Source organism: Micrasema longulum, unplaced genomic scaffold, assembly GCF_059751315.1.
Source record: "Micrasema longulum isolate JH-2025_06_02 unplaced genomic scaffold, ASM5975131v1 h1tg000410l, whole genome shotgun sequence".
Taxonomy (NCBI): Eukaryota; Metazoa; Arthropoda; class Insecta; order Trichoptera; family Brachycentridae; genus Micrasema; species Micrasema longulum.
The window spans coordinates 1-18,755 of NW_028277610.1; the positions used below are offsets into that span (position 1 = coordinate 1).

General features: G+C 35.5%; 1 protein-coding gene across 1 annotated transcript in view; it reads right to left on the reverse strand.

Annotated features, from left to right (window-relative positions):
* Positions 1–124: 124 nt before the first annotated feature.
* Positions 125–18,755, reverse strand: part of Glys (glycogen [starch] synthase) — a gene marked incomplete at its 3' end in the record, with an annotated part of 29,286 nt that continues 10,655 nt past the window's right edge. Inside the window, exons 4-11 of the mRNA XM_088226121.1 lie at positions 16,265–16,371; positions 14,955–15,146; positions 12,857–12,951; positions 11,810–11,912; positions 7,774–7,882; positions 5,646–5,920; positions 3,068–3,234; positions 125–239 (exon numbers count right to left, since the gene is read on the reverse strand). Of these exons, the coding sequence (XP_088082247.1) occupies positions 125–239; positions 3,068–3,234; positions 5,646–5,920; positions 7,774–7,882; positions 11,810–11,912; positions 12,857–12,951; positions 14,955–15,146; positions 16,265–16,371 (1,163 nt within the window). The remainder of the gene's footprint in view (positions 240–3,067; positions 3,235–5,645; positions 5,921–7,773; positions 7,883–11,809; positions 11,913–12,856; positions 12,952–14,954; positions 15,147–16,264; positions 16,372–18,755) is intronic.

An 18,755-nucleotide genomic window follows, 5' to 3' on the forward strand; every position in this document is an offset into this window, starting at 1 on the left:
TATGGAGACATTTGGAAGAGGCCGCTATCCAGCAGTGGAGAGATTAAGGCTGAAGAAGAAGAACTATGAAAATCTTTAAAAAATAAATTTTAATGTCCGAGAACGAATGTCTCGGAGCACTCACCACATTATGTGTAGTAACCGGAGGCATCCCGTCCCTTTGCAGAGCGTACATGCATCGTTTCAATCTGACAGTGTCATCTTTGTGCAGTAGTTCATTTGGCTCGGGAATGTGACCCCTTAAAGAAAATATTCACACATTACGACGTCATTATTACTAATATTGCTCACTTGTTCGTCCTCTTTGCATCCGTGATCTAGTCTCCCTTCTACGTAGGCCGGATAAATCATATCGAATCGGTGCAACATTGTTTGCTAAGGAAAGTAGAATGGCCAATCATCCATGCTCGAGAGGGGAGACTACACTTACGGAGAAATGGACTCAATGTTCAAAATCTCAAGTCTGCAAAAATGTAGAAATAACATTGACTCCATATTTATGTTTAATTTGCTGAATGGCTTAATTGATGTACCATCGTTACTGTAACAAGTGGCATTCAATGTTCCAATCCGCCGGTTGCGAAATAATAATGTGCTGTTCCTCGATCAGCACAGCGCAAACTATGGCTCGCATGCACCGATGTCCCGATTGTGTCGTATTGTAAACTCGAGACAAGATCTGGACTTTTTTTGTGTAGGTCTTTATAGATTTAAAATTCACTAAGATAGACCAGATCTTGTCTTGAGGTAGTAATTTTTATTTTTTTTTGTCCTAGCTTTAATTTTATTAAGTTGTATTTTATTTTATTAGTGCCTGTATTTATTATAAGAAATTGTATTTACCATCGTTAGAATGGACTGCATAAGTCCGTCAAATAAAAAAATAATTTATACAACTTCAAATTACATCACATCGCAAGCGTCAAACACGCCAGTTTTAAAGATACACCAATCAGTGCAGTGCAGCGGCAAACCAATCCCGGGGATTGAAACCAGAAGATAAAGAGTATATAGTTACAAATACAAGAGTTACTAGATACTCCACCCTGAGGCTGCAAAAAAAAAAAAAATTAATACAACCTTCGGTCAGAGAGGATTGGCCTACTACTCGGTTAAAGTGTACAATCTACTTCCATTATCCATAAGGACAATTCGTAAGTTCTCACAATATAAAATTGCTATTAAGAAATAAATAATGGAGGTGGGTTGCGCACGGATCGATGAGTGGATCAAGGCAAACGTAAAATGTGTGTACTGTTTATGAAATTTGGTCTACAGGTTTATATAAATTGGTTATGTTTTTTTATGATTATTTTAGTTTATATTACAATATTTGAGTTTGTCCAAATGTTCGTAGACAAAAGACTGGATTTCACCCCCTCGGGAGTCATTAAGATTAACAAATTACAACAGGGATACAGAATACCTTAAGTATTTCCCGTATGGGAATATGGAAGTCTAGGCATTTACAGGGCTTATGACCTGTCATTGGCTGGTTTAAGTGGCCACTTTACACACTGTGTAACATTCACCATTTTGCCAATGTTTGAACATCCAAATTTCTTCAACTTGCCATTTACATATATGTGGTATAAAGAGTGCTTAAAAAAAATATATAAAAAATCGAGTATGAAATATTAATATACTCGTAATGTACACATTATTATTATTTTTTTTTTTTAAAAAAGAAATATTTGCGTTCTTATGATTTACCCAAATATTTAATTTTGAGGGCCATTTTCAACGAGTTGTAAATAACTCACTATTAGAAAATGGAATCGAGTTGGGGTAGAGTGAGATTCGAACCGCGGACCTTCGGTCCGTGAGTCCGAGACACTAGCCACAGGACCACAACCCGATTTGATTTATTAATTACTTGAAATACATATATATTTTAAAGAAATTATACAATAACAAAATACATTAATCAATCAAATTATAACTATTCCAACCCAATCTCCTGAAGATGATTTGCTCTTTTTGATAAAAATATGTTGGTCACTTTATTTTTTAAGTTAGGCAGAGATAAACTAAATATATCAAAATATGATGCATATTCATTCCCGGTATTATGAGCCAAACATGAATGTCGTGTCAACAGGATATATAGGAATAGGAAGAATATTATAACTGTATGAAAGAACTGAAAGATTTAAGAATGGGAGCAAAAATGAATGGTATAACTGTTAACTGTCTTCTGTATGCGGATGATGCCGCGCTTCTTGCTAGCAGCAAAGAAGACCTTCAATTCTTGGTAACAAAAGTCTACGAGGTATGAGAGAAAAGCGATTTGCTTATGAATGTTGATAAATCGAAAGTGATGGCTTTTGAAAGGGATGCAAATATAACTAAATGTGAGATCAGCGTGAACGGAGATATTCTGAATCAGGTAGAAGAATTTGTGTACCTGGAAAGTATGTTTACTAGGGACGGAAAGGCCGAGAAAGATATTGAAAGGAGGGTGAGTGCCGGGAACAGGGTGAACGGTGCACTAAAATCTACTTTGGCAAACAAATGTTTATCGCATGAGGCTAAAATAGCAGTTCACAACGGAGTTCTAGTTCCAACTCTAATGTATGGGAGCGAAGTATGGAATTGGAAAAATAATGATGAAAGTAGGTTGAATGCTGTCGAAATGCGATCCCTCAGGCGAATGTGTGGTAAAACGATGTATGATAGGTGCAAAAATGTCGAGATCCGTGAAGTGTGTAAGGCTGAGACATGCATTATTGACAGAATCGAGAAAGGGGTGCCGCGTTGGTTTGGACATGTAGAGCGAATGGACAGCAAAAGAACGGCTAAAAGGATCTACGATGCAAATGTTGATGGATGCAGAAAACGAGGAAGACCGAGAAAGACATGGCACGATCAAGTCCATCAAATACTTGAAGATGGACATGTCAAAAAAAAGGAATAATCGGCGTGCGTGCATGAGACGATGTATGAATGAAGAGGAAGCGAGGTCTGTATGCCAAGATAGAGTGTTATGGCTATGTTCTATCCTCTCTGCCCATTCCTACGGGGAAACGGCGTGATGGTTTTTTGTTGTTGTTGTTAAGAATATTACCTTAAACACGTGTCGTACATTCGCTTGCCGACCTTCATCTGGATGTCGTGTATGGCGTCTCGGAGGGTTTTGGTCACCGCATGCCCTCGCAGCGACTCCACATTGAAGTTGTTCGTCTTGGTGGGGAAGATAAGGAACGCCACTACGGTCACATCAGGGTGCGTCGACTGCGATCGGTCAGAAAAAACATCATTCAACATTGAAAATACTACGCATGACCCAAGTAAGAACCCAGTTAGACTATGGGTCCTCATTATGCTACCCATACAAACAGTGTGGAGAAGGTCCAACACAAGTTTTTAAGATTTACAAATTTCAAATTAAACATTCCAATTGAAGAGCTAAACTATAAATTAACATATTACAACAGAGATGAAGAACATTTAAGAGAAGGTTATTTAGAAGTCTAGGCATCTAAAGGCCTTATGACCTGTCAATGGCTGGTATAAATGGCCATTTTACACACCGTGTAACATACCCCGGAATGTATGGAAGGAATATAGATGTTCAAATATAGGCAGAATGGTGAATGTTACACAGTGTGTAAAGTGGCCATTTAAACCAGCCATTGACAGGTCATAAGCCCTGTAGATGCCTAGACTTCTAAATAACCTTCTCTTAAATGTTCTTCATCTCTGTTGTAATATGTTAATATAAACAGCTCCCCAGGGAGTTGAATCCAGTTCTTGTCTACAAAAATTTGGACAAACTCAAAATATTGTTGATAAATTACCTGGTCCATGAAGAAGTATAGAAATTGAAAAAATAATATTTTCAGGCGTTGCCTAGTATGTAGGTGAAATAATTTGATTGGATGAATCTCACCCGCATAAATAAAGGTTTCAGCTCTTTAACTTCACAAACATCAACAGATGAAAGAATCGAAGGAATACAGATGTTCAAATATAGGCAGAATGGTGAATGTTACACAGAGTGTAAAGTGGCCACTTAAACCAGCCATTGACAGGTCATAAGCCCTGTAGATGCCTAGACTTCTAAATAACCTTCTCTTAAATGTTCTTCATCTCTGTTGTAATATGTTAATATAAACAGCTCCCCAGGGAGTTGAATCCAGTCCTTGTCGACAAAAATTTGGACAAACTCAAAATATTGTTGATAAACTATAAATGTTTAATGAAGCAGTTAAAATTAATATGTATTAGTGATAGAAGGGAAATTTCAGATTTAGCGTTGCTTTTCAAGTTATTAAATAATGTTCTCGACAGTCCCGAACTTTTGAATTGTGTGAATTTTTATGTGAGACAGCGTGGGACGAGACAAAATACTTCTTTTGCTGTTGATTTGCATAGTTCAAACTATGCCAAATACTCACCTATTCCACGGCTCCACGTGTTAGCGAACAAACATGGAAACTTAGATTTATTTCATTTATCTTTATACCAATTAAAATCATTACTTTTTAATCACTTCTTTTCTAAATTATAAAAATGTACTGAGTGTTATACTTGTGTTACTGTTTATACAATGATACATCGCCTCTGTTACTTCAATACTTTTTATATTTAAACCCTTTATTTATTGTTAATTTGCTGCATACCTAAGTTATAATTTCTTATTTAATTTTTCTTTATTATTTTCTTATTTTCTGCTGATTACATTTCATGTATCTATATTTTCTATACTATGTTCAGGTGTTTTGTTTCGTTATAATTGTTTTTCAATATTATTTTATACTTTGTCAAAGGCGTAAGCCGTCGAAATAAATAAATAAATATCTCGAGTTTGTCTAAATGTTTGTAGATAATGCTGGATTTCACTACCTAGGGAGTTATTTTGATTGAATTATTAATGTTCGAGTACCTAATAGAAAACTTCAAAATTGATGTAGTTAAGTCCATCAGAGATTTAGGAGTTGTTTTGAACTATAAACTGACATACAACGAGCATATAGATAATACAGTAAATAAATCACTGAAATTACTTGACTTCATTAACAGAATATCCTCTGATTTTACTAATGTCCGTACAATCAAAACTCCTTATTGCTCGACTGTTTGCCATCTTCTAGAATATGCCTCCTAGAATAGTGGTCTGGTCTCTTGCTTCGAAAAGCAGCGTGGATGCTCGGACTAGAGAGAGGTAATTATTCTTATGCTGATATAGAGTCAATGTTCAATATTTCTAGCCTACAAAAATGTAGAACTAATATTGACTCCATATATATGTTCGGCATACTAAATGGTAAAATCGTTGTTCCATCATTACTGGGACAAGTAAAATTTCAAATTCCAACTCGTAGGTTGAGAAACAATGAAGTACTGTTCATGGATCAGCATAGAACAAACTATGGCCTTAATTCTCCAATGACCCGTCTTTGTCGTATTGTTAACTCAAGACAAGATCTGGACTTTTTTGGTTTAAGTTTACAACGATTTAAATGAGCACTAAATAAACAGTCCAGATCTTGTCTCGATGTCCCTTTTGTTTGTCAATGCTTCTTTTCTTTTTATTCAATGTTTTAAACTATTCTTTTATTTTAATATTTAAACCCTATAAATTGTATACATGGAAAATGTCCGTTAATAAATAAATAATGATTATCATTACAAGATAATACCTTAAGATAGTGGTTCAACCTCGCGAGTGCCTCTATGAAGATGTCGGCCCCCTTGTTTCCAAACTCGTACCGTCCGGCAATGAAGAAGTACAAAGTCTTGTCCAGGTCGAAGTCGAAGTGGCCGTAGAAGTGTCCCCGAACAAACTCGTGAATCTTCTCCTTGGATATCGCGTGCAGGTTTTGAAACTCGTGCAAGGCGCTGAATTTTTTGACGTTCAAACCGTTCGGCGTTATTATATCTGGCTTTCGCTTCAACAGATGCTCCGCTTCGTAGCCTAGAAACAGAAAATTAAACAACGATATTTTTACTAAATAACGTATTGAGTTAGGGTGTCGAGAACAGAGTGGACGGTGCCTTAAAATCAGCCTTGGAAAATAAATATTTGTCACGGGAAGATATGCAGTGTAAGACAATTTTGAAAAATAGGTATTTGATTGGGGTTCAAACTGTCAGCAAGGTCGCAGTGAATCACATCTTGCTGGAGGGTGTGATTCTATAAAATGCTGCGAATGCCCAGTTGCATTCCACCGGCAACACTACTGACTGGTCCAACTCGTTAGCGTCCACGTTGCGAACCCCGGGCAATGGGATCACACTCGTAACGGTGTGATTGCAGCAGATAACGAGAGGATGAAAAGCGAGTTTCTGGCGCCTCCCAACCAGAACCAACCGGCTAAGGGAAGGTAACCCCGACAGAAAAATCCACCAGAGAAGGCAACGGGAAACCACTATGGTCATCTTTTCCCAGGAATCACTATGGCGAGTATATCCAATAAGCAGCTGTCCTGGCTGCGAATGCAAGAGTAGTGCACGACCGAGATGCTTTCGCTGTAGTGATCGCCAACGTCGGGGGGACCTGACAAGGCATTGTAAGAAGAAGAAGAAGAAGGCACTTTGTTTTTTTATTACTCTCTCACAAATGCCAAATCCAATCATTCACGACTACTCACTGAATGATGAAATATTATCATCTGTGTCTTGTATACAAGATTTAGGTATTATACTTGACACTAAACTTTCTTTTACAATTCGTATTGAACATGTTATCAATAAATCCTTAAAACTCCTCGGATTTATTAACAGAAGCACAACTGACTTCAAAAATATCAATACCCTTAAAGTTCTCTTCTGCTCCCTAGTTCGCCCGCACCTAGAGTATTCCTCTGTTATCTGGTCTCCGTATTATGATGTTCGCATCAAGAATATTAAATCAGTTCAACATCGATTTTTGAGAAAGATAGGCTGGAGGTTGGGCTTATTTTATTATTTATATTTTTCGAATACAAACAGATGTACAAGTTAAATTATTTTTTTTTTTAAAAAACTTTATAAAATGTATACATAGGGCCTGCCATCCAATTATATGTATTCACTAAATAATACTGTAATAAAGCGACGACGGCTTGAAGTTTAAACCATAAAAATAATAAATAGACTATATGTTAAAATAAGATAAATATGGACCAAACAAGGAGATAGTGAAAAGGAAAAGAAGGAAATTTGATAAGTAGTGGTAAAGGATGATTGAAGGAAAGTAAGAGTGGAAAATTGCATTTAATTTAATGATTAAACGAATTATGAATGAAGAGCATGAATCAAGCCTATTAATTCTCTTCTGTACATATTGTATGGAGTGTTAAATATATCGAGACTATTAAATTTTTTGTTAAATGTTTCACATATACGAGGGATCGTTGAATGTTTCCGATGATTAGTTTTAATTGTACCGATATAGAAAATATCAGAGAGTCTAGTTGGCCAGGAGGGGACACGGTAAGCAAGTAGATTAACGAGTTCCGGGGAATCGAATTTATTATTTACAATTTTGTAAAGCAGGATTTGATCAAACATATCTCTCCTTATCCAGAGACCAATATACGTATAATGAGTTAGAAACAGCTTAAATATATCTTCTCTTCAAGATCGTCGAAATAAATCCAACCTTCTAGTCCTATTTAAAATTCTCAATTCTCCTGAACTACTGAGTGCCAAATATCTTCCTTAATATTTTTGTTTCAAATACTAATGCCATATTTTCATCTCTTTTGGTCATAACCCAGCATTCGGCACCATATGCAATGACCAATAAAAAACTACTACTGCGATCATACAAAGTGAAATAATTACCTGTGATATCGGAGACGGTGGTGAAGATGTGCGCCATGTGAGTGGCCGCTCGCTCCATGCAGTACCGGTGGTAGATCTGCCTCTTGCCGGCCTCTTCGTCCACACGGAACTAAATGGAGCACAACGCCAAACGTCATAATGGATAAAAATAGGACAACTTATAGTCCTTGTCTACAAAAATTTGGACAAACTATAAATATTGTTGATAAATCCACCTGGTCCATGAATAAGTATAAAAATTGAAAAAATAAGATTTTCAGGCGTTGCCTAGTATGTAGGTGAAATAATTCAATCAGATGAATCTCACCCGCATAAATAAAGGTTTCAGCTCTTTAACTTCACAAGCATCAACAGATGAAAGAATTTAAGGAATATACAGAGTGCTCATTAAACCCTGTCACATCCGAAACCACGATGATCAGTATGAGCAACAAGACATATTGCCACATTAAAATAAATTTTTAGAACAAATAAAATTTAAAAATATAAAATATCAAAATAAGCAAATGGTTGCTTACTTCTGCAGGGGAGAAACGAGGAGGGGGAGGGAAGAGTCAGATACACCGACAACCGTGCGACCGCAGTCCCCTCACTTCTCCCCTGCAGAAGTAAGCAACTATTTGTTTTTTTTAATATTTTATTTAAAAAAAATTATTTGTGCTAAATATTTTTTTAAATATGCTAATGTCTTCTTGCCCATACTGATCATCGTGGTTTCGGATGTGACAGGGTTTAAAGAACGCCCTGTAGATGTTCAATTATGTGTGTAAAGTGGCCACTTAAACCAGCTATTGACAGGTCATAAGCCCTGTAGATGCCTAGACTTCTATATTACCTTCTCTTAAATGTTCTTCATCTCTGTTGTAATATGTTAAGTACTGAATTTACATTTTCTATACTGGCAACTCAATAACTCGTACATCGAGAGTGGCTCGATGATTTGGGGACCGTGTGAGTTGAAGTACTCTCTTATGGTGGAGAGGGTTCAGAAGAAATTTCTTCGGTTTCTCTACACGAGGGAGTGCCTCCAGGGTATACTCGGTTACGGCAGTTTGAAGACCAGAAGGAATGTGTATTTAACTGCGCACTTCTTTCGATTGCGCGGTATTATTGACAACCATGAAATTATGCGGAGCATTCGCTTTTATGTTCCGGATAATTACCTTAGACAGCGTCAGCATAGACTGTTTCACATTCCAATATACAAGACTAGCCTGCCAATGGTTATGCCTGTTGGAAGGGCGATCTCTACGTTGAACAATATTACTTTGGACATTGACATTTTTCACGTCTCTGAGGGAGTTTTTCGTAACAAGATTCTCTTATTATTCTCTGGATATTATGTATACTTATGTGTTATTTTTATGTATACTTAATTATACCTTATTATTTTAATTATTTCTATATGTATGAATTAAGATATTAAATTTTGTAATGTACATATATATGAATAAATAAAATTGAAAATTGAAATTGAAAATAAGACTAAATATCCAAATCCTTCCTATTTCAAATTCTTGTTCTTCTACCGTCCTGTGAGCAAGTCACATGTGAAAAGTTGTCTCTCTGATAAATCTTTATCATATCCTGCGTCAGCATATTTCGTACAAAGTGAAGTTTAGTGTTATATAAACAGCCTAAATGAAACAGTTCATCAACATCTACCAGTATCCGTGCGATAGCAATAGTGAAATGGACTGCGATAATCAATCACTAATAAAGCGCCATTTTCGTTGAGGGTCCTGCTTCTATTTCACATAGAATTACTCTATTTACGACAGGACACAAACAGTACAAAACATTCTTCTAAACATTTTTACAAACTAAACATAAATTTTTCTACACCAATATAAAATTAGTTCGTACTCCATTTGCTTATAAAATAGGGGAAAAATATACACATCGTGGAAAGGCTATTTACTCGTAAGCGACATTTTGCAAAATGTACAGAAAAGCATTTAAAAAAATTATATCTCATAAATTATACCTCCTCCATTCAGAACATCGTCTATATTTATTTATTTGAGTTTTGTACATAATGTTATTTGTAAATTGGCGGGCTTATTGCCAAACGGCAATTTCTTCCAACCAACCAATAAAATAAAAGTTTTATTTTTATAATTCAAGTTACATATTCAATAGAAAAAAAAAAAGATTAAACAGCTTAAGATAAATAAAAATATAAATAAACGTATTTCTTTATAAATTAACTTAAATCAAAACTATTACTCATTGGGAAAAAGGAAAAAAGAGGACAAAGGAAAGGAGGAGAGATTAAGGAAGAGAAAGGAGATGTTTCTTCAGATGTGATTTAAATAGAGATAATGTAGTAACATCTTTGATGGTGGATGGGAGATGATTCCACAGTGGAGCCGCATGGACACTATATGAGTTAGAGAAGAAAGAGGAATTGTGGATGGGTATTAAGAGAGTTCCTTGAGAATTAGAACGAAGAGGTAAACCATGAACTGATAAGCGTTGAAATTTTTCACGCAGGTAGATAGGAGCGTTAGGACTATGAAGTACATTGAACAGAAGTGAGAGGGGGTGATAGTCTCTTCGCTGTCTAATTTTGAGCAATTTCAGTTGCCTACGATAATCATAAATGTGGTACATCATATTTCAATGTGTATTCGCATAGGCGATAAATAGTTATTGAAAATATTTTATAAGTCCCGTGTCGCTTAATGTAATTATTTTGACATTATTAAAACTGCGATGTCACTTCAAGTAAATAGCCTTTCCAGCGTTGATATATTATAATATGAGGTACAGTAGAACTCCATTTATCCAAACTCCTGTCATCCGGATTGCCAAATATCGTGATCGTTATCAGGAAACTATCAAGAGATATTAAAAGAACAAATAAAAAAGGGCGCTGGCCCATGTAGGTCAAAAGCACTAGGACTTACATCATTGGAAGAACGATGGAAGAGAGGGCATGGGTTGAGGTGGAAATGAAGTCTAAAACGCTAGGAATAACCAATTACATCAATATCTACGAGAATGGAAGCTTAATGCACTAAAAACATTGGACTACGAACGGCATAAATACAAATAAAATAAAAGTGCCATAAAAGTAATATTTGAAGTATTTTTGTGATTTCCATATTTAATAATTTAAGTATGTATTGAAATGGATAGTGGTTTGGCCGGATACCGGATGTTCGATGTGCCTCTGAACCAGATAGCCGGATATCGAATAACTCCCACGGTTAAAAACAATACTTTTATTTTCATAATATTTTAAATGATCTCTCATAATTATAATAATAATAATGTTTGGATAATTTATATAGCGCCATTTTTGTGAAAATCACCTCAAGGGCGCTGTACAATAAATAAATAAATATCCCAACACGTCTTGCAGCTACAGAGCGCATGGACGGTTGGGATTCTAGTTCCTCGTCTCCAATTATGATATATATGAGCTAGATAACAGAATGTCTCGCAGCTACAGAGCGCATGGACAATAAGAAATCTAGCCCCTATTTACATTTTTATTTTTAAAAAAATTATTTGAAAATGAAGTTTAGAGTTTAAGTGATATTTTATAAACGAAATAAAAAGCAAATTTATAAAATTGGAAGTTAGATAACAACAAGTCTAGCAGCTACTGAGCGCATGGACGGTTGAAATTCTAGACCCCATTTACTAAATTTAGATATTTGATAGTTGATAACATTTACATAATATGATAAAAATGATATTATAGTTAACATCACAAAAAGTCTTGCAGCTTCAAAACGCATCGACAAATGGAATTTCAACAACATAAGAATGATTTTAAAAAGTTAATAATAAAAAATAATTTTCACAGTTTGAATAATATTAGGTATCGGCCGGATATTAAGCCACTATCTGGCACCCGGCCAGATAGTTAAATTAGACCAGAAAGGCCAGATACCGGATAGTTGGATATCCGTTTCGTCTCTAATCAATACATACTTAATAAAATCAATTGTTTACTAGTGCTATGTTAGTGTAAATAATAAATGAAAATATTGGCCCATTCCAAAAAGACACACACATCTACCTTGTCCAAATTATTATAGAAATCTGTGTTGCCGGCGCAGAGGTAGCGCCCCAGCAAGGTTGCGTGCGTCGTAAACACCGTGGCCACGTCGATGTGACGCGTTCTGAAACAAAAAATAAAAGATCATCAGATCATCAGCGGCCTCCGTGATTAAATGGTTAAGACACTTGACCTACAAATATAAGGTTCCGGGTTCAGTTCCCATGTGTGTTCTGTGCTGTAAGTCACCGCTGTAATTGAGTCTCCTGTAGCTCAATCGCAAATAACTATGACGTGCTTAAAAGCATTTGAGCGATTACAATGAACAATAATGAGCATGCTTAAGTTATTGCAGTCATAAGTCAACGCGTGTGTAATCTCTAAGTCAACGCTCGTGTCGGTTTGTTTTTGTCTCCTCGTAAATAAATACAGTTCACTGGCGAAAAATCGGCGTTTACTATAAAAAATAATACAATATTTTGCATTTGCAAAATAGTAAGGAGTATCTAATACAAAAAAGTGAAAATTAAATTACAATTACTATGGCGACTGCTTTTCTTGACATTTGGCTCGCCAACCGCCGGCTAAATGCAATGAATAGCGTGATAAATAATAAATAAAAATAGCAGTTTTGGAATATTTTCCATATTTACACCGGTGAAATTCAAATAAGTGATTGCGCAGCAGGATTATACGTCGCGAAACATAAATATTTTGAAATTTTATATTAGGTGTTCACGGATGTTGCATTGTGATTGCGAAGAGCTCAATAAAATTAAATATCCCAACTAGAAACCTCAGACAAAACTTACTCTTTCATACCGATAACCATAGAACTAACTATGGTTTTCATTCCCCTATGCCCAGAATTCTTAGGTCTGCCAACAAACATAGTTGTGTTCTTTCAAACGATCACTGAATCAAATTAAATTATAAACACCTCTCTCCCGCTTCCACTCCCACCAAGTCTACTAAATACCATTGTGTCTTTCTTTTTTCCTTTATAATAATTTACTTCGCTTTTTGACAGCCTAATTGTTATTTCATAATATGTAAATAATTTCTTACCGAAGAGCTATAAGGCCGACACCAGCTTGCCACTCATGGAAATGTGCCACGATACGCGGAGGGGAGTCACACCACGATTCCGCCGCTTGCCTGAACTGTAACAAAATAATACATTCAAATAAAAAATATAGAAAATGAGCATTCTTACAATTTAGCCAAATATTTCAATTTTGGTGGCCATTTTCAATGAGTGGTAAATAACTCACTATTAGTGAATGGAAATCAAGATGGGGAAGAGTGGGGTTTGAACCTCGGACCTCTGATCCGTGAGTTTGCAACACTAGCCACAGGACCACAACCCGACTCAAAGTCTACATTTCAAAGTTTAAGTTTCCGGAGGGTGTTGTGGAGTATCTTTCATAACTGAAACCGAAATCAATACGTTTCACATAGCTTGTTTGCATCAAAAAATTTTAATACTTACTCAGGTGTCCCCCAGGGATCCAACCTGGGCCCATTGCTGTTCTCTTTTTTTATCAATGATATTAAAAAAGCTGTAGTCAAATAGCGTTTTTTTATATTTTTTTATTGAAATAAACGGCACTTAGTGCCTTTTACATATTAGTAACAAATACAATTAAATATACATACATGTAAGCATAAGTAATACAGAGCATTTAAAACAATATTATTAATTAAGAAAGTCTAAGAAATATAAACTATATAAAAGAATAAAATATTACCAGTTATAGAATTATCGATAAAAAAAAATAAGAAAACAATTTTTAATAACATTTAAAAAAATATATATATATATGTATGTATTATTATTGAAAACTAATATTTAGGTAAATAGTATATGTTTATCTATAAAAATATATAATGATGTAAAAAAAATGATAAAGAGAAATATTTTTTACTTATAAATTAATTCGAGAAAAGAAACGAAAAAAGAAAAAAAAACACTAATAAAGAAGTTTAAAACAAATTTTTAACAATAGTAACAAATAGTTACCTAGAACTATTACCAATGAAATAAAGAAGAAGAGCCGTTCTATATGTACTAAATTTCATGTGAAATGAGTCACCAATGTCCTGGTACTTATTGCCTAGAGAGTGAAGTCTATTGATGACTGCATTTTTACCATATGATGTCGAAGTATTGTTGCCACAGTATTGGTAGGTTTGCCGAGTTGTCCTTTTCGGTACATTAAAACTAATTAGTGATAAAAGTGCAGGGGTGTCAAACATAGAATGGATTATTTTATGTAATTTAATAAATCAGTTATAAGTCTCCTGTCGCTTAGTCTTAATAATTTCAAAATAAACAGCAACAAATTATAATTTAAGAATTCAATATCAACACCTAATTTAAAATTTATAAATCGTAAAATCTTATTTTGGACCTTTTCAATACAATATTGGTGCCTAGAATAATGAGGAGCCCAGATTGTAGAGTTGTATTCCAAAATGCTTCTTACAAGTGACTTGTACATTATTTTAAGTGCACCAATATCTTTGAAATCTTTAGTGGTTCTGATAATGAAACCCATTCAAACCCATTTTTTATTATTCGCGGATGACTCGAAGCTAATTTTTAGGGTTAAAACTTTGGATGATTTTCTATTCGATTGAAACTAGTTGGTAAAAATAAAGTGAGTGTATCAAAAAACAAAGAATAAGTTTTATTTCTCCAAATTTAATTTAAAATGATACACAAAGTTATCGCGGAAAATATAAGAAAAATAAAAAATAATAACAATAATATAATTATCATTTCTTTTTTAAAGTTATATATGAAAACATTTCTCTACAAAATCCATATTGATTTTGAATATACAATTGATTATTCTAAATCCATTGCATGTATTTTTATCGGCATTCGTAGTATGTAATATTTCCGTATTCATGGGGCATTTTTCATCAGTCTTACATTTCAGATCCAACAAAGAGAGTGTGAAAAATTACCGTAAAACTCATCGAACGTGGGACCTCGGGTTTTGTAGGCATAGGCTTTAATTGATCTCACGAGGAAGACTAATCTCCACTTAATTTCCCTCTTCAGGTTTATCCCCTGATAGCTGTTGAGTGGAGACACTCATCTAGACCATCATCAGACCTGTATTCTTTTTCCGCACATTCAGAAAGATGTAATTACCTCTTGGATAAACTGCGCCACCATGTATCCGAGGATGACGGCATCGTTGGCTTCGATGTCCAGGTGCGGGATGCCGAGGTTGCAGGAACTCCACAGGTGCTGCTTGTACTCATCCAGTCTCCAGGCTCCGGATCCGATGTCGAAGAGGACCACTTGGGGATTGCCGTCCACCAGCCATGTCCCCGTGTGCAACTAGACAATGAAACATAAAATTAAATATGTACCAGTGGTGATTTATTTTATAGGTAATCAACAAAATATAACCATTAATTTGTATCGACATATAATTTTAAATTACTGTTTTTCTGTGGTTCTGTGAAAATCAACTTAAACAAAAATTATTAATAAATACGCGATATGCGTAGCTTTATTCTACGCTATTTTAATACAATACTTTTACTAAAGTTTATTAAAAAATACCACAATGATATTCAGCAGATATGTCCATTATGATTTAAATGTCAACACTGAGTACTGGCCGATTCTTTTTTAAACGAATGATGCCATAAACGGCCACTTTGAACGCCACATGTACTTTGTGATAAATAATATGTCAACGGTATCCTATCAAAGAAAAATAGTTCTTCGGAAATAATGTTTGAAATACTAGTTTCCAAATAGAGAATCTTCAAATAATATTTGTAATCTGCAAGCTTGCTTTAGTACTAAAACACCTGACTGGGTTAAAGATGTAAAATATTGTGTGCTTTTTTGTATGGAGGAATAAGCTGAGGTAATCGGCCAGTTTCATCGTCCACTGAGAACGGGCTGGGCGCCGAGCGCACTTCAAAGATATTTTTTTTTGTAGGAAGATATAAACGGTGGTGGTGATCTATAACAAATAACAATTATTTCATTTAGTCTCTTATAAACATAGTTACTATAAAACCTTACTATTGAAAGTTAAAAAAAAATTGTAAACTGTGCATAATCTCTTATTTCAACGATTCGCCCCTGATGTGTACATCTTATAATCACTAGGAAGGCAAACCCGAATGATAGAACCAGCTGCCTCGCGCTGCTTGCAACTTACACGTGCATAATATACCCACACATTAGTACGTTAGTGCCTAATGCACCAACATATAATGCATCCCTTTCAGTAATTTAAGGATTGTCGTAGCTCAATGTCTTTAGTGAAGTAGGGACTCCATCTTGGTATCCAAACTCCAATAGAGGTGTTACATAGGCCTTGCATATTTTAAGGAATGTCTCCAAAGTAGTATTTTGGAATACCTTGACTTGGCTTTCTTAGGGTAAACTTACGATACGCACACGATACATGATACACATATGAAAAACATATTTACCTTGTACCCCTGAGAGCGCATTGCGTTGACTGCAGCGGTGAGTGGACTATTCTCTGGAAATTCTGCCTCTTCAACTTCTGTTCTGGCTGTGTATTCTTTGTAGGGTCCTGAAATATTCATATATTTATTAAATAATTAGGACATCTTCTTCTTGTCGTTCCTCTCCTTAATGAAGGTTGGATATCATCGTAGCAAATCTCACTTTGTTGGCAGCTGCCCTGAACAAGGACTGAGTGCTGCAATGGAACCAGTCACGCAAGTTCTTTAGCCAAGAGATGCGCTCTTAGACGAATGTGTGGGAAATCAATGTATGACAGGGTTACGAATGATGAAATCAGGCGAGAGTGTAAATCTGAGACAAGTATAATTGATAAGATTAAGAAAGAGTCTCTGAGATGGTTTGATCACGTAGAACGAATGGACGACGAGAGAATGGTAAAACAAGTATATATGGCAAAAATGAACGGCAACGTTAGACGAGGACGACTAAGGAAGACGTGGCATGATCAGATAAACCAAAATCTTAAGTCTGGTCATGTCAAAAGCAGACAGAACCGAAGGGCATGTATGACAAGATGTATGAATGTGGAAGAGGCTAGGATTGTATGCCAGGATAGACGTGTGTGGTGGTCCATTCTCTCTGCCTACCCCTACAGGGAAATGGCGTGATGGTAGTAGTAGTAGTAGTAGTAGCATCTTCCTTCAATCCTTCCCCGTAGAATGTATTTTAAAATGTTATATTTTTCGCCTCTCATCACATGCCCAAAGTACTCAAGTTTTCTTTTCTTTTTCAGTACCTCTTTATCTTTTTTCATCTGTCGGAGAACGTCATCATTTTGGACTCTGTCCACCCAGGGGATTTTAAATCTCCTCCTGTAGCACCACATTTCAAAGGCTTCGATCTTTTTTGAAGTGCTTCGGGTGAGTGTCCACGTTTTGACGCCGTAAAAAAGTACTGAGAAGACGTAGGAAGAAGGAGGTCTAAATTAAAGTCTCTACTGTAAAGAAGGTCACGCATCCTGAAAAAGCAGTCTCGCGCCATCTCTATTCTGACTTTGATCTCTTGTGAGTGATCCCATTTATCATTCACCCAGCATCCTAAATATTTATATTGACGAACATGGGAAGGTTTGTGTTTTTTTTTTAATAACCATACATTTAGTCTTGGAAATATTCATTTAGAGCCCTTTCTTCGGACATAGATAATTATATTGTCTTTTTTTACAAATTTAGCACAATCGCTTCATACAATGGTATTATAATGATATATAACTAATGGGAAAACTAATTCCCACGCAGATGCGGGGCGGGGAGGCGAAGCCCTAGGGCTTCTACGATATTATTTAGCGGAGTGGACTGTGTTTTAATTTTAATGAAATAAGTGAATATCCTCGATATACGGTATGCAGTGTCAATCGGTCACAACCCCAACGACTGAGATGGATCAGGGATGGATGCCACTAACCTGGTTCGTTCCTGATGGAATTGCGGTGGTATGACTGGTCAATTGCGAGCGACACCAACACTAGGACGGGCCCCCGATCTGGAGCTGTACACTGGTGGTTGGTGGAAACAGAGTCTATGATGCGGCACACGTTCAACAAAATAAACGCGCGATTCACTACACGAGGTCTTATTGTGGCGGATGATCAAAGGACACTAAGGTGGGAAGTGAACAATGGTTGTGGGTAAAAAGGATGTTGAAGTTGTGACAATACTTGAACAATGCATACCCACATAATTCGCAACCAATAACTCTTTTCTGCCTAAATTATGGCATAACATGGCATTTTAGTTTATTTTAACGCACCTAACTCGAGATACAGTATTGGTAGTAAGTACATATTTAACCTATGTACCTAGTACCAAGTGACTGCTTCTCTAATCCAAAAACCTCACTGCACGCCCCAGGAGCTTATATGCACTGACTGAATAAGAATTATAATATATCACGCATAGAATTATGAATAGTCCAGGAGCGTAGAATCATATTTGAATACAGCAGACTGTGTCCAAAAAACCCCCCACTTTCACCGCGCGCATGCGTGAAGTCACCGCATAATGTTGCCAGATCGCGAAAAATATAATCATAACACAAAAAATGTAAGATAATTATATTTTTTAAAAAAAGCAATTTGTTCATTTCTCTAAAATTTTATTGTACACGCGGAAACATTGATTGACACAACAGAGTAGATAAGTAAAGGGTCATTTAATAAGAGTAATTTAATTAATGAACTTTGAACTTAAAAAATAAAATTAAAAAACTGATATTTGTATGTTATGTTAAATAATATTTGATGTTTTAAAGATAATGTGGTCAAATTTCCACCACGGCATTTTTTAATCCGAGAGGTCCAATTCTAATTAGTTCTCTCATTAGATGATCCCCTCTCCTCTCTTCATAGTTTAATGTAATTTTTTTTTTTTTAATATTCATATTTATTTTTGTTAATCTTTGCTTTTATTTTTTGTTTAAAATTGTAAGATT